The sequence below is a fragment of the Oncorhynchus mykiss genome, chromosome 14 (genome assembly GCF_013265735.2).
Source record: "Oncorhynchus mykiss isolate Arlee chromosome 14, USDA_OmykA_1.1, whole genome shotgun sequence".
Classification (NCBI taxonomy): domain Eukaryota; kingdom Metazoa; phylum Chordata; class Actinopteri; order Salmoniformes; family Salmonidae; genus Oncorhynchus; species Oncorhynchus mykiss.
The window spans coordinates 39426985-39449696 of NC_048578.1; the positions used below are offsets into that span (position 1 = coordinate 39426985).

At 44.5% G+C, this 22712-nt stretch overlaps 1 protein-coding gene across 3 annotated transcripts in view; it reads left to right on the forward strand.

Moving 5' to 3' along the window:
- The window catches only part of LOC110487794 (PDZ and LIM domain protein 7), a 71092-nt gene extending 52014 nt beyond the window's left edge, over positions 1 to 19078 (forward strand). For all 3 annotated transcript variants that reach the window (XM_036943536.1, XM_036943538.1, XM_036943537.1), the window contains 6 exons: positions 3475 to 3533; positions 4298 to 4529; positions 5382 to 5562; positions 6065 to 6185; positions 8808 to 8923; positions 14705 to 19078. In XM_036943536.1, coding sequence (XP_036799431.1) covers positions 3475 to 3533; positions 4298 to 4529; positions 5382 to 5562; positions 6065 to 6185; positions 8808 to 8923; positions 14705 to 14791 — 796 coding nt within the window. In that variant the 3' untranslated portion in view covers positions 14792 to 19078. The remainder of the gene's footprint in view (positions 1 to 3474; positions 3534 to 4297; positions 4530 to 5381; positions 5563 to 6064; positions 6186 to 8807; positions 8924 to 14704) is intronic.
- Positions 19079 to 22712: the final 3634 nt, after the last annotated feature.

A 22712-nucleotide genomic window follows, 5' to 3' on the forward strand; every position in this document is an offset into this window, starting at 1 on the left:
ACCGCACTCTACTCCACTATACTGTACTCTACTCCACTATACTCCACTCCACTATACTGCACTCTACTCTACTCCACTATACTGTACTCTACTCCACTCCACTATACTGCACTCTACTCCACTATACTCCACTCCACTATACTGCACTCCACTATACTCCACAATACTGCACTCTACTCCACTATACTGTACTCTACTCCACTATACTCTACTCCACTATACCGCACTCTACTCCACTATACTGTACTCTACTCCACTATACTCCACTCCACTATACTGCACTCTACTCCATTATACTGTACTCTACTCCACTATACTGCACTCTGCAATACTATACTCTACCATGCAATACTATACTACGCAATACTATACTAACCCTAACCCTCTGCGATACTCTACCAGTATACTTTACCATGAAGTACTCATTATACTCCACCATCCGATACTCATTACACTCTACAATACTCTACCATCCAATACAATACTAGACTATCGTTGTGCGTCAATGTGCAATGTTTTTTTTTATTGAACTTTTGGCAAACAGATGGAAGATGTGTGTGTGTGTATGTGTATATGTATATATATATTAGTAGGCATCACTCTGATAACTGGCTGTAGAAAAGTCTGCATCTTGTCACGTTACATCAGACACAGATGATTTGGATAATGAAGCTGTCTGTAATATAGTAGTGGTGTCAAAACCAGAACTTATCGCACTGTTCACACTGTTACGGTCGTAACAGGTGTAACGACGTCGTGTCTCATTTGGATAGACAACGACCAGAACGATTTTAAATAGATATTTGGTCCTGTTCTACTATCTGATCACAAATACTGTTACGTCTTTCATTCCTCTGTAATATATGTTGAGTTCTCTCTGCCGTTTTTACAAGTTGATTTTAATGTAGTATGTACAGATGGTAGTTGTATCCAGAGATGTCTGTAGACACCTGTTACTGAGACAAATGCTGTTGACTCTAAAGAAGGGGTAGGCGACTTGATTCGGCCGAGGACGGACGGACGGACGGACGGTCGGAACATAATCGGCATCATTATAATAATTTGTAAACTGCAAACTGACCACAACTAAGCCCCAAAAACAGGTTATTATTTTCAAATACAATCATGCCATACCTTGATTACATTGAGACATGATCACGTCTCTTTTGTGGGAAGGAAAATACTTGGACAGATTCCCTAAATTATACACTTGACCAACCGCCTCAATTTGGTTTCTGAAAGTGTTTTTTTATTTATTTATTTATTATTTTTTTTTACACTGGATAAAAGTAGAGACTCGGAGGTACAAAATAGTTTATCATACACTGTAGTTGAGGAACAATTCTGCTTTCGAAGTTGATGAACTTGTAACGCCACATATGAGAAAATGGCCCTTGAATGTTTTGGTATCTGGTGAAGGGTTCTCTTTGTCGACACCCATTCAGCATCGTTCACACCCCCTGAAGCTTTAGCCCCACCCATTCAGCATCGTTCACACCCCCTGAAGCTTTAGCCCCACCCATTCAGCATCGTTCACACCCCCTGAAGCTTTAGCCCCACCCATCTCTTTAAGGATTCACATGTCAGGCCATGTGCTAAACACAGTCAGTAGTTTTAGTAAACAACCAAAGATTTCAAGACTAAAATGTGTAACTAGTAGCCTACAATAAGGAAAAACTCAAAGTAAAAATACACTGAGTCCTTGGCCTATATCCTGGTGCAGGTCCTGTTGTTCTTCACATTACAAACTCTGGTAAACACACACTATATCAAATACAATCTAAGTTTATTTGTCACATACACTGAATACAGAAGGTGTAAACTGTACAGTGAAACGGTTACTTGTGTATTAGCAATGTCAAAAATAGTGTCCAGATAAAAAATATTTTATAATTATTGAATGATTCTTACCAAGACACTTGTCCAAGTTGATGGTTCATGTGAAAGAAATGGATGCCGGAGGAAACGCTGCTCAACTGATGACCGTAATCAGCCTGCAGGCGCCAGGTCCGCCACAAGGAGTCACTAGAGCACAATGAGCCAAGCCCCTCCCCTAACCCTGATGACGCTGGGCCAATTGTGCTCCGCCCTATGGGACTCCCAGTCACGACACAGCCTGGGGTCGATCCCGGGCTTGTTGCCTCTAGCACTACTGCAGTGCCTTAGACCGCTGCGCCACTCAGTAGGCCCTAATATATATATATATATATATATTTTTTTTTTTTAAATTTTTTATTATTAACCCTAAATCCTTAGTCTGATTTAATGTTCATGTCACAATCGTCCTTCAGAAAATAGCCCAGCACAACTTTTTCCCACCTATCTTTTGTTGATAGCGCCTGCTTAATTCTGGTCAGCAATGTTGTTGAGAGTAGTAGCAACGCGTTTGCTGTTCTCCATGACTAACGTTATACCTTTCAAACAAGGATGGATCTACACATACTGAGCAGCTCATGTTTTAGACAGAAGCATGTTACATGGCCGACCAATCCGAACTCATCTCTCGGCATGCCCAGCCCATCCATTTATCTCAGCCAATCATGGCAAGAGGAAAAGGTTCCTGTCTTTTTTTTCCGGGGCTAAACCAAATAGGCTCGTAATTTTAACCATTTTATTCGTATTTACAGGTGGCATACAAGTTAGTTATTAAGGCACATCAGAGTTCACATTTCAGTCTCTCCTCTTATATTTCCTTCCGCTTCTCTCCTCTCCACTTCTCTCCTCTCCACTTCTCTTCTCTCCTCTCCTCTCCTTCTCTTCTCTCCTCTCCTCTCCACTTCTCTCCTTATATTTCCTTCCGCTTCTCTCCACTTCTCTCCTCTCCTCTTCTCTCCTCTCCACTTCTCTCCACTCCTCTCCACTTCTCTCCTCTCCTCTCCACTTCTCTCCTCTCCTCTCCACTTCTCTCCTCTCCTCTCCTTCTCTTCTCTCCTCTCCTCTCCACTTCTCTCCTCTCCTCTCCACTTCTCTCCTCTCCTCTCCACTTCTCTCCTCTCCTCTCCTCTTCTCTCCTCTCCTTCTCTTCTCTCCTCTCCTCTCCACTTCTCTCCTCTCCTCTCCACTTCTCTCCTCTCCTTCTCTTCTCTCCTCGCCTCTCCTCTCCTCTCCACTTCTCTCCTCTCCTCTCCACTTCTACTATTTTTGTTGGGCCAAAAAAACAAAACCGTGTGGCCTGTTGCTGACCCCTGCTCTACAGACTTTGGTCAATGTGCTGTTTGGAGGAATATGACTTGATCACAACAAATTCCCAGTCCACCTTCTAATACCTTTCCTTTCTGTAAGTAGTGGTATAGGCACAGAGAGATGTGAAATTAAGGAGCAATCCTCTCAATGGTTTACCATTTATGCTCCTTCGATTGAAATGTTTTTTTTAAAACTCATAACATGATGTCAGACACTGCCACTCTACCTCTTCTGAGTCACCATGGTAACCCTATAGCACCTGTTTCTAAGGAAGTGTGTGTTTCTTCCCAGCATCAAGGCCTCTCGGTCACCTGCTAAGGCCCAGACCCAGGCAGCCGACAAACCTGACGGTGAGTTACTGCAGGTCAGAGTTCAAATGACAGGGATGTTGGTAATTTAACATACAAAATCCAAGCCTTTTATTTAGTAGCTAGATGCATTATAACATGCTATAAGCATTAAAATATTATATTTTACCTTTTATTTAACTAGGCAAGTCAGTTAACAAACTCTTAATTTCAATGACGGCCTAGGAACAGTGGGTTAACTGCTTGTTTAGGGGCAGAACGACAGATTTGTACCTTGTCAGCTCAGGGATTTGAATTTGCAACCTTTCGGCTGCTAGTCCAACGCTCTAACCACTAGGCTACCCTGCTGCCCCTAATATGCATTATAGCATGTGCTATAAGCATAGTAATATATTGTAACATGAGCTATAAGCATAGTAATGTATTGTAACATGAGCTATAAGCATAGTAATGTATTGTAACATGTGCTATAAGCATAGTAATGTATTGTAACATGTGCTATAAGCATAGTAATGTATTGTAACATGTGCTATAAGCATAGTAATGTATTGTAACATGCGCTATAAGCATAGTAATGTATTGTAACATGAGCTATAAGCATAGTAATGTATTGTAACATGTGCTATAAGCATAGTAATGTATTGTAACATGTGCTATAAGCATAGTAATGTATTGTAACATGAGCTATAACCATAGTAATGTATTGTAACGTGTTATAAGCATTCATACAGTCACATGGTTCCTTTATAATCTACTGTATGAGTCTCCCTGTCTGTTGTATTGATACATTTCACTGGGTTCCCCAGCCTCTAAGGCTCCAGTCAACTCTGGTCCAAAGGTGCGCCCTCCGTGGGTGACTGACCCAGGTTTCGCTGACCGTTACGCCCCAGACAAGACCAGTACGGTTCTGACCCAGCACAGGCAGCCGGCCCAGCCTACGCCCATGCAGAACCGCTCCTCTATTCTACAGGCGGCTCAGCAGGCACCGGAGGACAGCGGAAGGACCCCTCTCTGTGGAGCCTGCAAAAAGATCATTAGGTGGGAACAATATGATTATATTGCCCCCTGTCTGTTAGATTAATAACAACAAGGCCTTTATTTACTACTGCCCCCTGTCTGTTAGATTAATAACTACAAGGCCTTTATTTACTACTGCCCCCTGTCTGTTAGATTAATAACTACAAGGCCTTTATTTACTACTGCCCCCTGTCTGTTAGATTAATAACTACAAGGCCTTTATTTACTACTGCCCCCTGTCTGTTAGATGAATAACTACAAGGCCTTTATTTACTACTGCCCCCTGTCTGTTAGATTAATAACTACAAGGCCTTTATTTACTACTGCCCCCTGTCTGTTATATATATATATATATATATATCACACCCAATTCCTTAAATATTGCAAAATGTTTGACCAAAACCCTGAATGTCAAAGTTGCCCCCTATTGGGTCAATATAGAAAGTGTTGTTCCCTACATGAGTTCTACGTGGGAAAAGTAGTGTACTGTATAGAGAATAAACTCTATAGACTATCATTTCATAATAGACTAGATTTACTGGATCGAACTGCTAAAGCCCTGATTTCCTCGACCATGTGACCTGACTAGGTAATACTCTTGGACTTTATATAACCTCATTATTGTTTTAAAAAAAAGATTTAAAAAACTGGAATGACCTGACATCTGACAGCTAAGTGGTTAATGTCCAGTAAGTCATGTCTGTGATGGTAGGATCACTGTTTTCCATTTTATAGAGAGCTGTGCCTAGAAACCTCTGTTACTCCCAGCTGGGCTTGTCTAACTGGTGTTTACGTTCTGTGTGTGTGTGTGTGTGTGTGTGTGTGTCTCTGTGTCTCTGTGTGTGTGTGTGTGTGTGTGTGCGGGGCGTCTAGGGGCCGGTACCTGGTGGCTCTGGGTCAGTCCTGGCACCCAGAAGAGTTCCAGTGTTCCCAGTGTAAGGTGATGTTGGATGAGGGAGGATTCTTCGAGGAGAAAGGCTCAATCTTCTGCTCCAAGTGTTATGATAACCGCTACGCTCCCAACTGTGCCAAATGCAAGAAGATTATCATAGGGGTAAGATCTCTACTGTCCTGTCTACCGTCATCTATGATCATAGGGGTATGATCTCTACTGTCCTGTCTACTGTCATCTATGAGAATACTGTGGAATGTGGACCACATGCTAGTTTAGCAGGACAGGTCTACCGTCATCTATGAGAACACTGTGGAATGTGGACCACATGCTAGTTTAGCAGGACAGGTCTACCGTCATCTATGAGAATACTGTGGAATGTGGACCACATGCTAGTTTAGCAGGACAGGTCTACCGTCATCTATGAGAATACTGTGGAATGTGGACTACATGCTAGTTTAGCAGGACAGGTCTACCATCATCTATGAGAATACTGTGGAATGTGGACCACATGCTAGTTTAGCAGGACAGGTCTACTGTCATCTATGGGAATACTGTGGAATGTGGTCCACATGCTAGTTTAGCAGGACACAATGTACCTGTAAGCTGAGGCCTGACCCCCTTTCTTTCCTTCCTTCCTTCCTTCCTTCCTTCCTCCGTTTAGGATATCATGCATGCTCTGAAGATGACCTACCATGTCCAGTGTTTCATGTGTGCTGCCTGTAAGAGCCCCATCAGAAACCAGGCCTTCTATATGGAGGAGGGAGAACCTTACTGTGAGAAAGGTGAGGCTTAGAGAGGTGTGTGTGTGTGTGTGTGTGTGTTGCCTTGTTAAAATCAAAACAGGAAAACTGTTGTCGGGTTGGAGAAATAATGAGTTAAACTAGACACAGTCCCTGGTGTGGACAGATTGTCTCAGTGACTCTCTCGCTCCGTCCACAGCTACTAGATCATCTACTTAGATTACTTTTATGTTATGTGTTTGTCTATTGGTTTATGTAAGTGGAGCGTGCTCCTGCTGTCTCTATTGTGCTGCTGTGCTATGACCCATGAAACCATTTACATCTCACACCACACACACACACACACACACCACAACCACACACACACACACACACACACACACACACACACACACACACACAATTTGATTTGAAGACCTTCAGCGTTGATAAACATTTTGCCGCCTCAGTACCTCTCTGGGATTGTGCTGCTCACACACACGCCACAACCACACACAACACACACACACTTCACAAGCACCACACAAACACCACACAAACACACCACACAACCACACCACACACACACCACACCACACACACACACCACACCACACACACACACACACACCACATACTGGTTCTAAAGCCACTTTCTCAAAGTCCCGGAGATCCCGGCAAAAGAAAACGACAATCAATTGAATTCTGTGGAGCAATTATCCCCTTATCCCTTCAGCAGCAACATCACTGATGTCATCCCTTCCCTACATGCAGCAGCAACATCACTGATGTCATCCCTTCCCTACATGCAGCAGCAACATCACTGATGTCATCCCTTCCCCCACATGCAGCAGCAACATCACTGATGTCATCCCTTCCCTACATGCAGCAGCAACATCACTGATGTCATCCCTTCCCTACATGCAGCAGTAACATCACTGATGTCATCCCTTCCCTACATGCAGCAGCAACATCACTGATGTCATCCCTTCCCTACATGCAGCAGCAACATCACTGATGTCATCCCTTCCCCCACATGCAGCAGCAACATCACTGATGTCATCCCTTCCCTACATGCAGCAGTAACATCACTGATGTCATCCCTTCCCTACATGCAGCAGCAACATCACTGATGTCATCCCTTCCCCCACATGCAGCAGCAACATCACTGATGTCATCCCTTCCCCCACATGCAGCAGTAACATCACTGATGTCATCCCTTCCCCCACATGCAGCAGCAACATCACTGATGTCATCCCTTCCCCTACATGCAGCAGCAACATCACTGATGTCATCCCTTCCCTACATGCAGCAGCAACATCACTGATGTCATCCCTTCCCTACATGCAGCAGCAACATCACTGATGTCATCCCTTCCCCCACATGCAGCAGCAACATCACTGATGTCATCCCTTCCCTACATGCAGCAGCAACATCACTGATGTCATCCCTTCCCTACATGCAGCAGCAACATCACTGATGTCATCCCTTCCCCCACATGCAGCAGCAACATCACTGATGTCATCCCTTCCCCCACATGCAGCAGTAACATCACTGATGTCATCCCTTCCCCCACATGCAGCAGCAACATCACTGATGTCATCCCTTCCCCTACATGCAGCAGCAACATCACTGATGTCATCCCTTCCCTACATGCAGCAGCAACATCACTGATGTCATCCCTTCCCCCACATGCAGCAGTAACATCACTGATGTCATCCCTTCCCCCACATGCAGCAGCAACATCACTGATGTCATCCCTTCCCCTACATGCAGCAGCAACATCACTGATGTCATCCCTTCCCTACATGCAGCAGCAACATCACTGATGTCATCCCTTCCCCCACATGCAGCGGCAACATCACTGATGTCATCCCTTCCCCCACATGCAGCAGTAACATCACTGATGTCATCCCTTCCCCCACATGCAGCAGCAACATCACTGATGTCATCCCTTCCCCCACATGCAGCAGTAACATCACTGATGTCATCCCTTCCCTACATGCAGCAGCAACATCACTGATGTCATCCCTTCCCCCACATGCAGCAGCAACATCACTGATGTCATCCCTTCCCCCACATGCAGCAGCAACATCACTGATGTCATCCCTTCCCCCACATGCAGCAGTAACATCACTGATGTCATCCCTTCCCTACATGCAGCAGCAACATCACTGATGTCATCCCTTCCCTACATGCAGCAGCAACATCACTGATGTCATCCCTTCCCCCACATGCAGCAGCAACATCACTGATGTCATCCCTTCCCCCACATGCAACATCACTGATGTCATCCCTTCCCCCACATGCAGCAGCAACATCACTGATGTCATCCCTTCCCCACATGCAACAGGAACATCACTGATGTCATCCCTTCCCCCACATGCAGCAGCAACATCACTGATGTCATCCCTTCCCCACATGCAACAGGAACATCACTGATGTCATCCCTTCCCCCACATGCAGCAGCAACATCACTGATGTCATCCCTTCCCCACATGCAACAGGAACATCACTGATGTCAAAGTAAAACCAAAACCTTACAGGGGAAAAAAAAAGTTTTGCTGATGAATATGGTAACTCTCAACCTCTCCCCACCTCTCCCCTCCTCCTTTCTATCACTAACCTCTCTCACCCCCCCCTCTCTCCTCCACTTCCCTGCTCCCCCTCTCCCTCTCCCTGCAGATTATGAGAAGATGTTTGGTACTAAGTGTCATGGCTGTGACTTTAAGATCGATGCTGGGGACCGCTTCCTAGAGGCCTTGGGATACAGTTGGCACGACACCTGCTTCGTCTGCGCTGTAAGTCTCCTGATTCACCTGGACCTCTGTCTATGTCACCTCTATCTACATTCATCTCTACCTGTCTACCTCACCTCCTTCTCCATTCGTCTCTACCTGTCTACCTCACCTCCATCTCCATTCGTCTCTACCTGTCTACCTCACCTCCTTCTCCATTCATCTCTACATGTTTACCTCACCTCCATCTCCATTCATCTCTACCTGTCTACCTCACCTCCTTCTCCATTCATCTCTACATGTTTACCTCACCTCCATCTCCATTCGTCCCTACCTGTTTACCTCACCTCCATCTCCATTCGTCTCTACCTGTTTACCTCACCTCCATCTCCATTCGTCTCTACCTGTTTACCTCACCTCCATCTCCATTCGTCTCTACCTGTTTACCTCACCTCCATCTCCATTCGTCTCTACCTCTGTTTACCTCACCTCCATCTCCATTCGTCTCTACCTCTGTTTACCTCACCTCCATCTCCATTCGTCTCTACCTGTTTACCTCACCTCCATCTCCATTCGTCTCTACCTGTTTACCTCACCTCCATCTCCATTCGTCTCTACCTGTTTACCTCACCTCCATCTCCATTCGTCTCTACCTGTTTACCTCACCTCCATCTCATTCGTCTCTACCTGTCTACCTCACCTCCATCTCCATTCGTCTCTACCTGTTTACCTCACCTCCATCTCCATTCGTCTCTACCTCTGTTTACCTCACCTCCATCTCCATTCGTCTCTACCTCTGTTTACCTCACCTCCATCTCCATTTGTCTCTACCTCGGTCTATGTCACCTCTATCTACAGTTGAAGTCGGAAGTTTACCTACACTTAGGTTGGAGTCATTAAAAAAAAATGTTCAACCACTCCACACATTTCTTGTTTAACAAACTATAGTTTTTGCAAGTCGGTTAGGACACAAATAGTTTTTCCAACAATTGTTGACGGACACAATATTTCACTTATAATTCACTGTATCACAATTCCAGTGGGTCAGAAGTTTACTGTGCCTGTGAACAGCTTGAAAAATTCCATCATGGCTTTAGAAGCTTCTGATAGGCTAATTGACATCATTTGAGTCAATTGGAGGTGTACCTGTGGATGTATTTCAAGGCCTACCTTCAAACTCAGTGCCTCTTGGCTTGACATCATGAGAAAATCAAAAGAAATCAGCCAAGACCTCAGAAAAATATTGTTGACCTCAAGTCTGGTTCATCCTTGGGAGAAATTTCCAAATGCCTAAAGGTACCACGTTCATCTGTACAAACAATAGTAGGCATGTATAAACACCATGGAACCATGCAGCCGGAAGGAGGCGGGAAGGAGGTGGGTTCTGTCTCCTAGAAATGAACGTACTTTGGTGTGAAAACTGCAAATCAATCCCAGAACAACAGCAAAGGACCTTGTGAAGATGCTGGAGGAAACAGGTACAAAAGTATCTATATCCACAGTAAAACAAGTCCTATATCGACATAACCTGAAAGGCCGCTCAGCAAGTAAGAAGCCACTGCTCCAAAACCACCATAAAAAGACACCATGTCTTGCAACTGCACATGGGAACAAAGATCTGACTTTTTGGAGAAATGTCCTCTGGTCTAATGAAACAAAAATAGAACTGTTTGGCCATAATGAACATCGTTATGTTTGGGGGAAAAGGGGGGGAGGCTTGCAAGCCGAAGAACACCATCCCAACCGTGAAGCACGGGGGTGGCAGCATCATGTTGTGGGGGTGCTTTGCTGCAGGAGGGACTGATGCACTTCACAAAATAGATGGCATCATGAGAGAGAAAAATTGTGTGTATATATTGAAGCAACAGCTCAAGACATCAGTCAGGAAGTTAAAGCTTGGTCGCAAATGGGTCTTCCAAATGGATAATGACCCCAAGCATACTTCCAAAGTTGTGGCAAAATGGCGTGTGGACAACAAAGTCAAGGTATTGGAGTGGCCATCACAAAGCCCTGACCTCAATCCTATAGAAAAATGTGTGGAAAGAACTGAAAAAGCATGTGCGAGCAAGGAGGCCTACAAACCTGACTCAGCTCTGTCAGGAGGATTGGGCCAAAATTCACCCAACTTATTGTGGGAAGCTTGAGGAAGGCTACCCGGAATGTTTGACCCAAGTTAAACAATTTAAAGGCAATGCACTCAATTAGTATTTGGTAGCATGTAAACGTCTGACCCACTGGGAATGTGATGAAAGAAATAAAAGCTGAAATAAATAATTCTGTCTACTATTATTCTGACATTTCACATTCTTAATATAAAGTGGTGATCCTAACTGATCTAAGACCAGGAATTTTTACTAGGATTAAATGTCAGAAATTGTGAAAAACTGAGTTTAAATGTAGTTGGCTAAGGTGTGAAACGAGGCGGTCTTCTGGTCAGACTCCGGAGACGGGCACAGCGCGCACCACTCCCTAGCATTCTTCTTGCCAATGTCCAGTCTCTTGACAACAAGGTTGATGAAATCCGAGCAAGGGTAGCATTCCAGAGGGACATCAGCGACTGTAACGTCCTTTGCTTCACTGAAACATGGCTCACTGGAGAGACGCTATCCGAAGCGGTGCAGCCAACGGGTTTCTCCACACATCGCGCTGACAGAAACAAACATCTTTCTGGGAAGAAGAGGGGCGGGGGCGTATGCCTCATGGCCAACGTGACATGGTGTGATGAAAGAAACATACAGGAACTCAAATCCTTCTGTTCACCTGATTTAGAATTCCTCACAATCAAATGTAGACCGCATTATCTACCAAGAGAATTCTCTTCGATTATAATCACAGCCGTATATATCCCCCCCCATGCAGACACATCGATGGCTCTGAACGAACTTTATTTAACTCTTTGCAAACTGGAAACAATTTATCCGGAGGCTGCATTCATTGTAGCTGGGGATTTTAACAAGGCTAATCTGAAAACAAGACTCCCCAAATTTTATCAGCATATCGATTGCGCAACCAGGGGAGGAAAGACCTTGGATCATTGTTACTCTAACTTCCGCGACGCATATAAGGCCCTGCCCCGCCCCCCTTTCGGAAAAGCTGACCACGACTCCATTTTGTTGATCCCTGCCTACAGACAGAAACTAAAACAAGAGGCTCCCACGCTGAGGTCTGTCCAACGCTGGTCCGACCAAGCTGACTCCACACTCCAAGACTGCTTCCATCACGTGGACTGGAAGATGTTTCGTATTGCGTCAGATAACAACATTGACGAATACGCTGATTCGGTGTGCGAGTTCATTAGAACTTGCGTTGAAGATGTCGTTCCCATAGCAACGATTAAAACATTCCCTAACCAGAAACCGTGGATTGATGGCAGCATTCGTGTGAAACTGAAAGCGCGAACCACTGCTTTTAATCAGGGCAAGGTGTCTGGTAACATGACCGAATACAAACAGTGCAGCTATTCCCTCCGCAAGGCTATCAAACAAGCTAAGCGCCAGTACAGAGACAAAGTAGAATCTCAATTCAACGGCTCAGACACAAGAGGCATGTGGCAGGGTCTACAGTCAATCACGGACTACAGGAAGAAATCCAGCCCAGTCACGGACCAGGATGTCTTGCTCCCAGGCAGACTAAATAACTTTTTTGCCCGCTTTGAGGACAATACAGTGCCACTGACACGGCCTGCAACGAAAACATGGGGTCTCTCCTTCACTGCAGCCGAGGTGAGTAAGACATTTAAACGTGTTAACCCTCGCAAGGCTGCAGGCCCAGACGGCATCCCCAGCCGCGCCCTCAGAGCATGCGCAGACCAGCTGGCCGGTGTGTTTACGGACATATTCAATCAATCCCTATACCAGTCTGCTGTTCCCACATGCTTCAAGAGGGCCACCATTGTTCCTGTTCCCAAGAAAGCTAAGGTAACTGAGCTAAACGACTACCGCCCCGTAGCACTCACATCCGTCATCATGAAGTGCTTTGAGAGACTAGTCAAGGACCATATCACCTCCACCCTACCTGACACCCTAGACCCACTCCAATTTGCTTACCGCCCAAATAGGTCCACAGACGATGCAATCTCAACCACACTGCACACTGCCCTAACCCATCTGGACAAGAGGAATACCTATGTGAGAATGCTGTTCATCGACTACAGCTCGGCATTCAACACCATAGTACCCTCCAAGCTCGTCATCAAGCTCGAGACCCTGGGTCTCGACCCCGCCCTGTGCAACTGGGTACTGGACTTCCTGACGGGCCGCCCCCAGGTGGTGAGGGTAGGCAACAACATCTCCTCCCCGCTGATCCTCAACACTGGGGCCCCACAAGGGTGCGTTCTGAGCCCTCTCCTGTACTCCCTGTTCACCCACGACTGCGTGGCCACGCACGCCTCCAACTCAATCATCAAGTTTGCGGACGACACAACAGTGGTAGGCTTGATTACCAACAACGATGAGACGGCCTACAGGGAGGAGGTGAGGGCCCTCGGAGTGTGGTGTCAGGAAAATAACCTCACACTCAACGTCAACAAAACTAAGGAGATGATTGTGGACTTCAGGAAACAGCAGAGGGAACACCCCCCCTATCCACATCGATGGAACAGTAGTGGAGAGGGTAGCAAGTTTTAAGTTCCTCGGCATACACATCACAGACAAACTGAATTGGTCCACTCACACAGACAGCATCGTGAAGAAGGCGCAGCAGCGCCTCTTCAACCTCAGGAGGCTGAAGAAATTCGGCTTGTCACCAAAAGCACTCACAAACTTCTACAGATGCACAATCGAGAGCATCCTGGCGGGCTGTATCACCGCCTGGCATGGCAACTGCACCGCCCTCAACCGTAAGGCTCTCCAGAGGGTAGTGAGGTCTGCACAACGCATCACCGGGGGCAAACTACCTGCCCTCCAGGACACCTACACCACCCGATGTCACAGGAAGGCCATAAAGATCATCAAGGACATCAACCACCCGAGCCACTGCCTGTTCACCCCGCTATCATCCAGAAGGCGAGGTCAGTACAGGTGCATCAAAGCTGGGACCGAGAGACTGAAAAACAGCTTCTATCTCAAGGCCATCAGACTGTTAAACAGCCACCACTAACACTGACACTGACTCAACTCCAGCCACTTTAATAATGGGAATTGATGGGAAATGACGTAAATATATCACTAGCCACTTTAAACAATGCTACCTTATATAAATGTTACTTACCCTACATTATTCATCTCATATGCATACGTATATACTGTACTCTATATCATCGACGGTATCCTTATGTAATACATGTATCACTAGCCACTTAATACTATACTATGCCACTTTGTTTACATACTCATCTCATTTGTACATACTGTACTCGATACCATCTACTGTATCTTGCCTATGCTGCTCTGTACCATCACTCATTCATATATCCTTATGTACATATTCTTTATCCCCTTACACTGTGTACAAGACAGTAGTTTTGGAATTGTTAGTTAGATTACTTGTTATTACTGCATTGTCGGAACTAGAAGCACAAGCATTTCGCTACACTCGCACTAACATCTGCTAACCATGTGTATGTGACAAATAAAATTTGATTTGATTTGATGTAAACTTCCGACTTCAACTGTACCTTCGTCTCTACCTGTCTCTCCTGAACCTGCTCCAACCTACGCCTCTCTGCCTGTCTCTCCTGAACCTGCTCCAACCTACGTCTCTCTGCCTGTCTCTCCTGAACCTGCTCCAACCTACGTCTCTCTGCCTGTCTCTCCTGAACCTGCTCCATCCTGGGTCTCTCTGCCTGTCTCTCTTGAACCTGCTCCAACCTCAGTGTCTCTCTCTCTCTCCCTCTCTCTCTCTCAGTTCTGCCAGATCAACCTGGAAGGGAAGACGTTCTACTCTAAGAAGGATAAGCCACTGTGTAAAGGCCATGCCTTTGCTCCCGTCTGAGAGGGAGGGGGGGGGAGAGAGGTGGTTCAGAGGGGACAGGAACCATTCTCTGAACCCTGAAGACCTCCGCATCGCACAGCTCCAGTCACTCTCCACTCCACTGCAAACCAGACAGCTTTTCAGATCCTCACTATCGCTCAGCTAAAGATGTGTTCAGATATACTTCTATCCCTGGACTTTTCAAATGCATCCTGTGCTGGCTCCCTCCCACTGGCTCCCTCTGCTGTCAGTCATACTTCCTGGTCTCTTAGTCTAAGATCTGAAGGAATTTGATGTCAACCTTTTTCCAACTATCTGCCTAGTTTCTCTACTGTTGTTCCTCATAGCAGGTTACTCTAGTATCATGTGTAGTGTTATTACAAACGGAGTAATATCAAGCCTAAGCTCAATGCTGTATATCTCATGTATTACCAGTGAACCACTGAATATGAATATATATATATATATGTGTGTCATTCTCCCTCTGTGATTGTGATGCTAACCACTGTTGTTGACAAGTCATTCTTTACTGCAATGTGTCTAGTCAGTTCAACTGTTTGGGCAGCGGCTGTTCGTTTGGTAAAATAGCACACTTAGCTCCATTTCACTTTGAAGTGGCTTCAAAGTTGAACCAACCATTTTAGTGTGTCATTTTCTAAGATGTTACATTTAACCATCGCTCCACTACCGACTTCATTTAAAGTCCCCTCTTAGTCTCTGGTTCGTTTGATGCCCCTCTATACTCCAGTACTTAAGGAAATATAAGGGGCAACCTTAATCCAGTACTTAAGGTAATATAAGGGGCAACCTTACTGCAGTATTGTTGGTAATGGGCAACCTTACTGTAGTACTGTTGGTAATGGGCAACCTTACTGTAGTACTGTTGGTAATGGGCAACCTTACTGCAGTACTGTTTGTAATGGGCAACCTTACTGTAGTACTGTTGGTAATGGGCAACCTTACTGTAGTACTGTTGGTAATGGGCAACCTTACTGTAGTACTGTTGGTAATGGGCAACCTTAATGTAGTACTGTTGGTAATGGGCAACCTTACTGTAGTACTGTTGGTAATGGGCAACCTTACTGCAGTACTGTTGGTAATGGGCAATCTTACTGTAGTACTGTTGGTAATGGGCAACCTTATTGCAGTACTGTTGGTAATGGGCAACCTTACTGTAGTACTGTTGGTAATGGGCAACCTTACTGCAGTACTGTTGGTAATGGGCAACCTTACTGTAGTACTGTTGGTAATGGGCAACCTTACTGTAGTACTGTTGGTAATGGGCAACCTTACTGTAGTACTGTTGGTAATGGGCAACCTTACTGTAGTACTGTTGGTAATGGGCAACCTTACTCCAGTACTGTTGGTAATGGGCAACCTCACTGCAGTACTGTTGGTAATGGGCAACCTTACTGTAGTACTGTTGGTAATGGGCAACCTTACTGTAGCACTGTTGGTAATGGGCAACCTTACTGTAGTACTGTTGGTAATGGGCAACCTTACTCCAGTACTGTTGGTAATGGGCAACCTTACTCCAGTACTGTTGGTAATGGGCAACCTTACTGTAGTACTGTTGGTAATGGGCAACCTTACTGTAGTACTGTTGGTAATGGGCAACCTTACTGTAGTACTGTTGGTAATGGGCAACCTTACTGTAGTACTGTTGGTAATGGGCAACCTTACTGTAGTACTGTTGGTAATGGGAAACCTTACTGTAGTACTGTTGGTAATGGGCAACCTCACTGCAGTACTGTTGGTAATGGGCAACCTCACTGCAGTACTGTTGGTAATGGGCAACCTTATTGCTGTAAGGAAATCAGTCAATTGGAAAAAATGAATTAGGCCCTAATCTTTGGATTTCACATGACTGGGCAGGGATGCAGCTATGGGACGGCGTAGGCACAGCCAATCAGATTCATTTTTTTTTACCACAATAGGGTTTTATCACGTCCGTCCCCCTTCCCACGCGGGAGGAAGCCGGATGTGGAGGTCCTGGCATGGTTAAACGTGATCTGCGGTTGTGAGTCCGGTTGGACGAACTGCCGAATTCACAAAAAAAACGACGTTGGAGGCATCTTATGGGGAAATAAAGATACAATTCTCCGGCAACAGCTCTGGTGGACGTTCCTTCAGGCAGCGGGCCATTTGCTCTCTCCCTCAAAACGTTCCTTCAGGCAGCGGGCCATTTGCTCTCTCCCTCAAAACGTTCCTTCAGGCAGCGGGCCATTTGCTCTCTCCCTCAAAACGTTCCTTCAGGCTGCGGGCCATTTGCTCTCTCCCTCAAAACGTTCCTTCAGGCTGCGGGCCATTTGCTCTCTCCCTCAAAACGTTCCTTCAGGCTGCGGGCCATTTGCTCTCTCCCTCAAAACGTTCCTTCAGGCAGCGGGCCATTTGCTCTCTCCCTCAAAACGTTCCTTCAGGCAGCGGGCCATTTGCTCTCTCCCTCAAAACGTTCCTTCAGGCTGCGGGCCATTTGCTCTCTCCCTCAAAACGTTCCTTCAGGCTGCGGGCCATTTGCTCTCTCCCTCAAAACGTTCCTTCAGGCTGCGGGCCATTTGCTCTCTCCCTCAAAACGTTCCTTCAGGCTGCGGGCCATTTGCTCTCTCCCTCAAAACGTTCCTTCAGGCTGCGGGCCATTTGCTCTCTCCCTCAAAACGTTCCTTCAGGCTGCGGGCCATTTGCTCTCTCCCTCAAAACGTTCCTTCAGGCTGCGGGCCATTTGCTCTCTCCCTCAAAACGTGAGACATCTGTGGCAATGTGTTGTGTGACAAAACTGCACATTTTAGAGTGGCCTTTGTCCCCGGCACAAGGTGCACCTGTGTAAATAGAACCCTATTCCCTATATAGTGCACTACTTTAGACCAGGGCCCTATTCCCTATATAGTGCACTACTTTAGACCAGGGCCCTATTCCCTATATAGTGCACTACTTTAGACCAGGGCCCTATTCCCTATATAGTGCACTACTTTAGACCAGGGTCCTATTCCCTATATAGCGCACTACTTTAGACCAGGGCCCTATTCCCTATGCCCCATTCCCTATATAAAGTAGTGCACTATATAAAGGAAATAGGGAGTACTTTAGGACACAGACCCATATTGCACTAGTCACTATAGATACTGTAGAACACTCCATATTGATCCCAGAATACTTCACTTCACGACAGCTATATTAGTAATTGATTTAGTTTAAATTAGAATAGTAAAATCATAAAAAAGGATTTAGTATTTTGAAGCATCACTGTCAATGTACTATTTATGGAAATAAACTATGGCTTGTTTACAGGGCTGGGGGTCAAATCCAGTTTAAACTATGGAAGTGAGATCTCACAGAACATTTATAGAATATCGTTACCACTAATTGACTGTTGGAATTGGAGTTGGAATTGTTGTCCTGGGATTTGTAGTCATTGTGTTGTCCTGGGATTTGTAGTCATTGTGTTGTCCTGGGATTTGTAGTCATTGTGCTGTCCTGGGATTTGTAGTCATTGTGCTGTCCTGGGATTTGTAGTCATTGTGTTGTCCTGGGATTTGTAGTCATTGTGTTGTCCTGGGATTTGTAGTCATTGTGCTGTCCTGGGATTTGTAGTCATTGTGTTGTCCTGGGAGTCATTCTATACAAGTGGCTGTATGTATTGAACCAAATACTGTATAATCTAGGGCTCTATTCAATCCCAATCTTTGAAATTCATCTTTACAACGTTAATTACATTTAAAAGCAATGTTCCAAACTGTTTTTTGGCGGAGACTGCATTGGTAAATGCTGTATATATCGGCTCAATAGCAAATTAACCTTTTTTAAAAAAAAATGAAATCTGTAACGCTTCAGCAACACCTGTTTGAATAGAGCTCAAGTCTCACAAGAGGCCTGTAAAGTAGTTCTTTGTTGGGTGTGTTTTGAAACCAAATCATTTAGTAATGTACTGTATTTGTTTGTTTGTTTGTTTGTTTGCAGAGGGCTGAGATGGTTCTCGTCTGACATGAACCCATTCCTACAATTGTACACAATGTCAACCTAATGGTCTGATTCCCCCACTTAACGTCAACTTCTGCTCCAAGAACAATAGGAATATAATTATAGAATAAATTAATATTAAAGTATTGTATACCAAGTGTCTTTTCAAGCTTTGCACACTGAGCTTTTTACAAAAAAGTACTTAGTCAAAATACTTAAATTCGTACGAAAAACTGCTGTATTCATGTGTACACGCTAGAGATGTTTTTAGAGGAACAATTGAAGTCCTTGATAGATGAGCTGTATTGTGTATTAGAACCAGTTAATTCATAAATAAATAAAATGTCAGCATTCCATACTCTCTCTTCCCTCTGCCGACCCGGCGACAGAACGAATCATTTAGACAGGCGGTTTTTCGTCGGACCTCCGTCGGACCGGGAGTTTCAGGTTTGAGGAAAGCGTACAATGTGTCCGACCATTTCTACCGATCTGTTTGGCGGTTATGAATAGTCTATTTTCTATACAGTGGGGCAAAGAAAAGTATTTAGTCAGCCACCAATTGTGCAAGTTCTCCCACTTCAAAAGATGAGAGGCCTGTAATTTTCATCATAGGTACACTTCAACTATGACACACAAAATTAGAAAAAAAATCCAGAAAATCACATTGTAGGATTTTAAATGAATTTATTTGCAAATTATGGTGGAAAATAAGTATTTGGTCAATAACAAAAGTTTATTATAAATTTATAATTATAAATTATTGATGACTAAATACTTTTTTGCCCCACTGTATGTGCGTTTCAATAATGAACCGTTTTCGTTTCTCAGGCATTGTCACGTGGTTAATCATAAACAAATCTGAAGTAAAATGTCTCAAAGTTAAACATGTTACTATTGAAAGAGCACTAGCCTCTTTTAATATGGACACACTGTGATCCAATTGGCTGCTAAAGAAGTGAGAGCATAGAACGCAGAGAGCCTATAGGCCACATGCAGCAGTAGGCGTAGGCCTATAACTCCCATCAACAACTAAGTACAATACGTAGGCCTTAAAGCCGACAATTAAAAACAGTAGAAAATATGCGGAAAATTCTGCTTCTTTCAATCACCTTCATCTCGCTTCTCCGTCTGTCTGTCTCCCTTTCTATCGGTCTTCACTTGAGCTGTTGCTTGTGAAGTTCAACATTGCATCAAATTATCACAGGGCTCAGGACAGGGCAGCACGGCTGGCCCTTAAAAGTACACGGAGAGCTAACATTAATGACATGCATGTCAATCTCTCCTGGCTCAAAAGGGGAAGAGAGATTGACTTCCTCATTACTTGTTTTTGTAAGAGGTATTGATAAGCTGAAGGTACTGAGCTGTCTGTTTAAATAATACTAGCACACAGCTCGGTTACCCATGCATATCCCACAAGTCCAGAACAGACTATGGGAGGTGCACAGTACTACATAGAGACATGACTACATGGAACTCTATTCCACAGTACTACATAGAGCCATGACTACATGGAACTCTATTCCACAGTACTACATAGAGCCATGACTACATGGTACTCTATTCCACAGTACTACAGTACATAGAGCCATGACTACATGGAACTCTATTCCACAGTACTACATAGAGACATGACTACATGGAACTCTATTCCACAGTACTACATAGAGCCATGACTACATGGAACTCTATTCCACAGTACTACAGTACATAGAGCCATGACTACATGGAACTCTATTCCACAGTACTACATAGAGCCATGACTACATGGACCTCTATTCCACAGTACTACATAGAGCCATGACTACATGGAACTCTATTCCACAGTACTACATAGAGCCATGACTACATGGAACTCTATTCCACAGTACTACATAGAGACATGACTACACCGAACTCTATTCCACAGTACTACATAGAGCCATGACTACACAGAACTCTATTCCACAGTACTACATAGAGCCATGGCTACATGGAACTCTATTCCACAGTACTACATAGAGCCATGACTACATGGAACTCTATTCCACAGTACTACATAGAGACATGACTACACCGAACTCTATTCCACAGTACTACATAGAGCCATGACTACACAGAACTCTATTCCACAGTACTAAATAGAGCCATGACTACATGGAACTCTATTCCACAGTACTACATAGAGACATGACTACACAGAACTCTATTCCACAGTACTACATAGAGCCATGACTACACAGAACTCTATTCCACAGTACTAAATAGAGCCATGACTACATGGAACTCTATTCCACAGTTCCACATAGAGACATGACTACACCGAACTCTATTCCACAGTACTACATAGAGCCATGACTACATGGAACTCTATTCCACATCAGGTAACTGATACCAGCAGTAGAATCAGATTTAAAAAGCAGGTAAAAATACACCTTATGGAACAGCGGGGACTGTGAAGCAGCATAAACATAGGCACAGACACATGATGACATACACACTATACACACACATACACATGGATTTTGTGTTGTAGATATGTGGTAGTGGAGAATGGGCCTGAGGGCACACACTTATTGTGTTGGGAATTATTTTATGAATGTATTGTAATGTTTTTAAAATGATATAACTGCCTTAATTTTGCCAGACCCCAGGAAGAGTAGCTGCTGCCTTGACAGCAGCTAATGATGATCCATAATAAATACAGAACAGGGTCTGGTACGAAGCTGTTGCTAACGAACTTGCAACATTGTATCAACTAGCCTGTTCCGGCCCCTCAGTTTCCTGCGGCAGAGAACTGAACAGAACCCTGTTGTATTTATGATGTTTCCATGGTGATCATCAGATCATAATATTTTTCCTTTTCACATCGATGCTTGGTGATTATAGAGAAGTGTTCAAATACTGACAAACTATCCTTCGCAATAGAAGTTTTTATAAAAATTTTTTTTAAAACGAATAAAAATAAAGACTTGTTGACTTGTGTGAGGCGAAGAAGAAATGAGTGGTGTACGTGGTGAGTTTAAGACTATAAGACATAAATAATTGCCAATTGAGCACGTTCCTACATACGCATCCATTCTGCACCTTATTTTCGCCACACACCCTTACCCTTCCTCTTGATGCAAAAAAAAATGTTTTATTATATTGAAGACACGTTATCTTTAGATGCTTTTCCCTGACAGCCGCGCAACGCAATAATCAGGGAGACATATTGTCATGCGCGCTACCCAAATTGCAGACTTCGCAAACACACTTGTGGTTTTGAAACACTCCACAGCTATTTTTTGTTTAAATAAGCTAGTGATCCTCTGTGGCTAAGTTATGCTCCCTACTGAAGTCTTTTTTTATTGTTTATTTAGACCGGATTAATGATATAATTTTACTTTAGGGGAATCCTTCATCCTAACACTGCACTGTGCACATGCTGAATCCAGAGATCCACCCTATTTTTTTGTATTTATTTCACATTTATTTAACTAGGCAGTTGAGAACAAATTCTCATTTACAATGACGGCCTACCCCAGCCAAACACAGACGACGCTGGGTCATTGTCCGCTGCCCTATGGGGCTCCATATCATGGCCGGTTGTGATACAGCCTGGAATCGAACCAGGGTCTGTAGTGACGCCTCTGGCATTGAGAGGCAGTGAGCGCTGCGCCCCTTTATCCAAAAAGCGGGAATGCAGACAACAAGCTTAGGTCTGCATATTATTGCCATAGAATCGCATTGGACAGATTTTGGCAAGAGTGAGCCCTCTCACTTCGCCTCACCCTCTCTGCTCAAATCACAGTATCTCACCGGAGAAAGCATCTGAGAGAGCGAAATAGTGCCCCTCTATATTTATCTGTTTATCTGATGCTTATAGTATGACATACTTTTTTGGTCCAGACAGCATCAGTCCGTGTTGCCCAGCAACAGCCCCAAAACACAACTGCTCTAGAGGAGATCTGCATGGAGGAATGGGCCAAAATACCAGCAATAGTGTGTGAAAACCTTGTGAAGACTTACA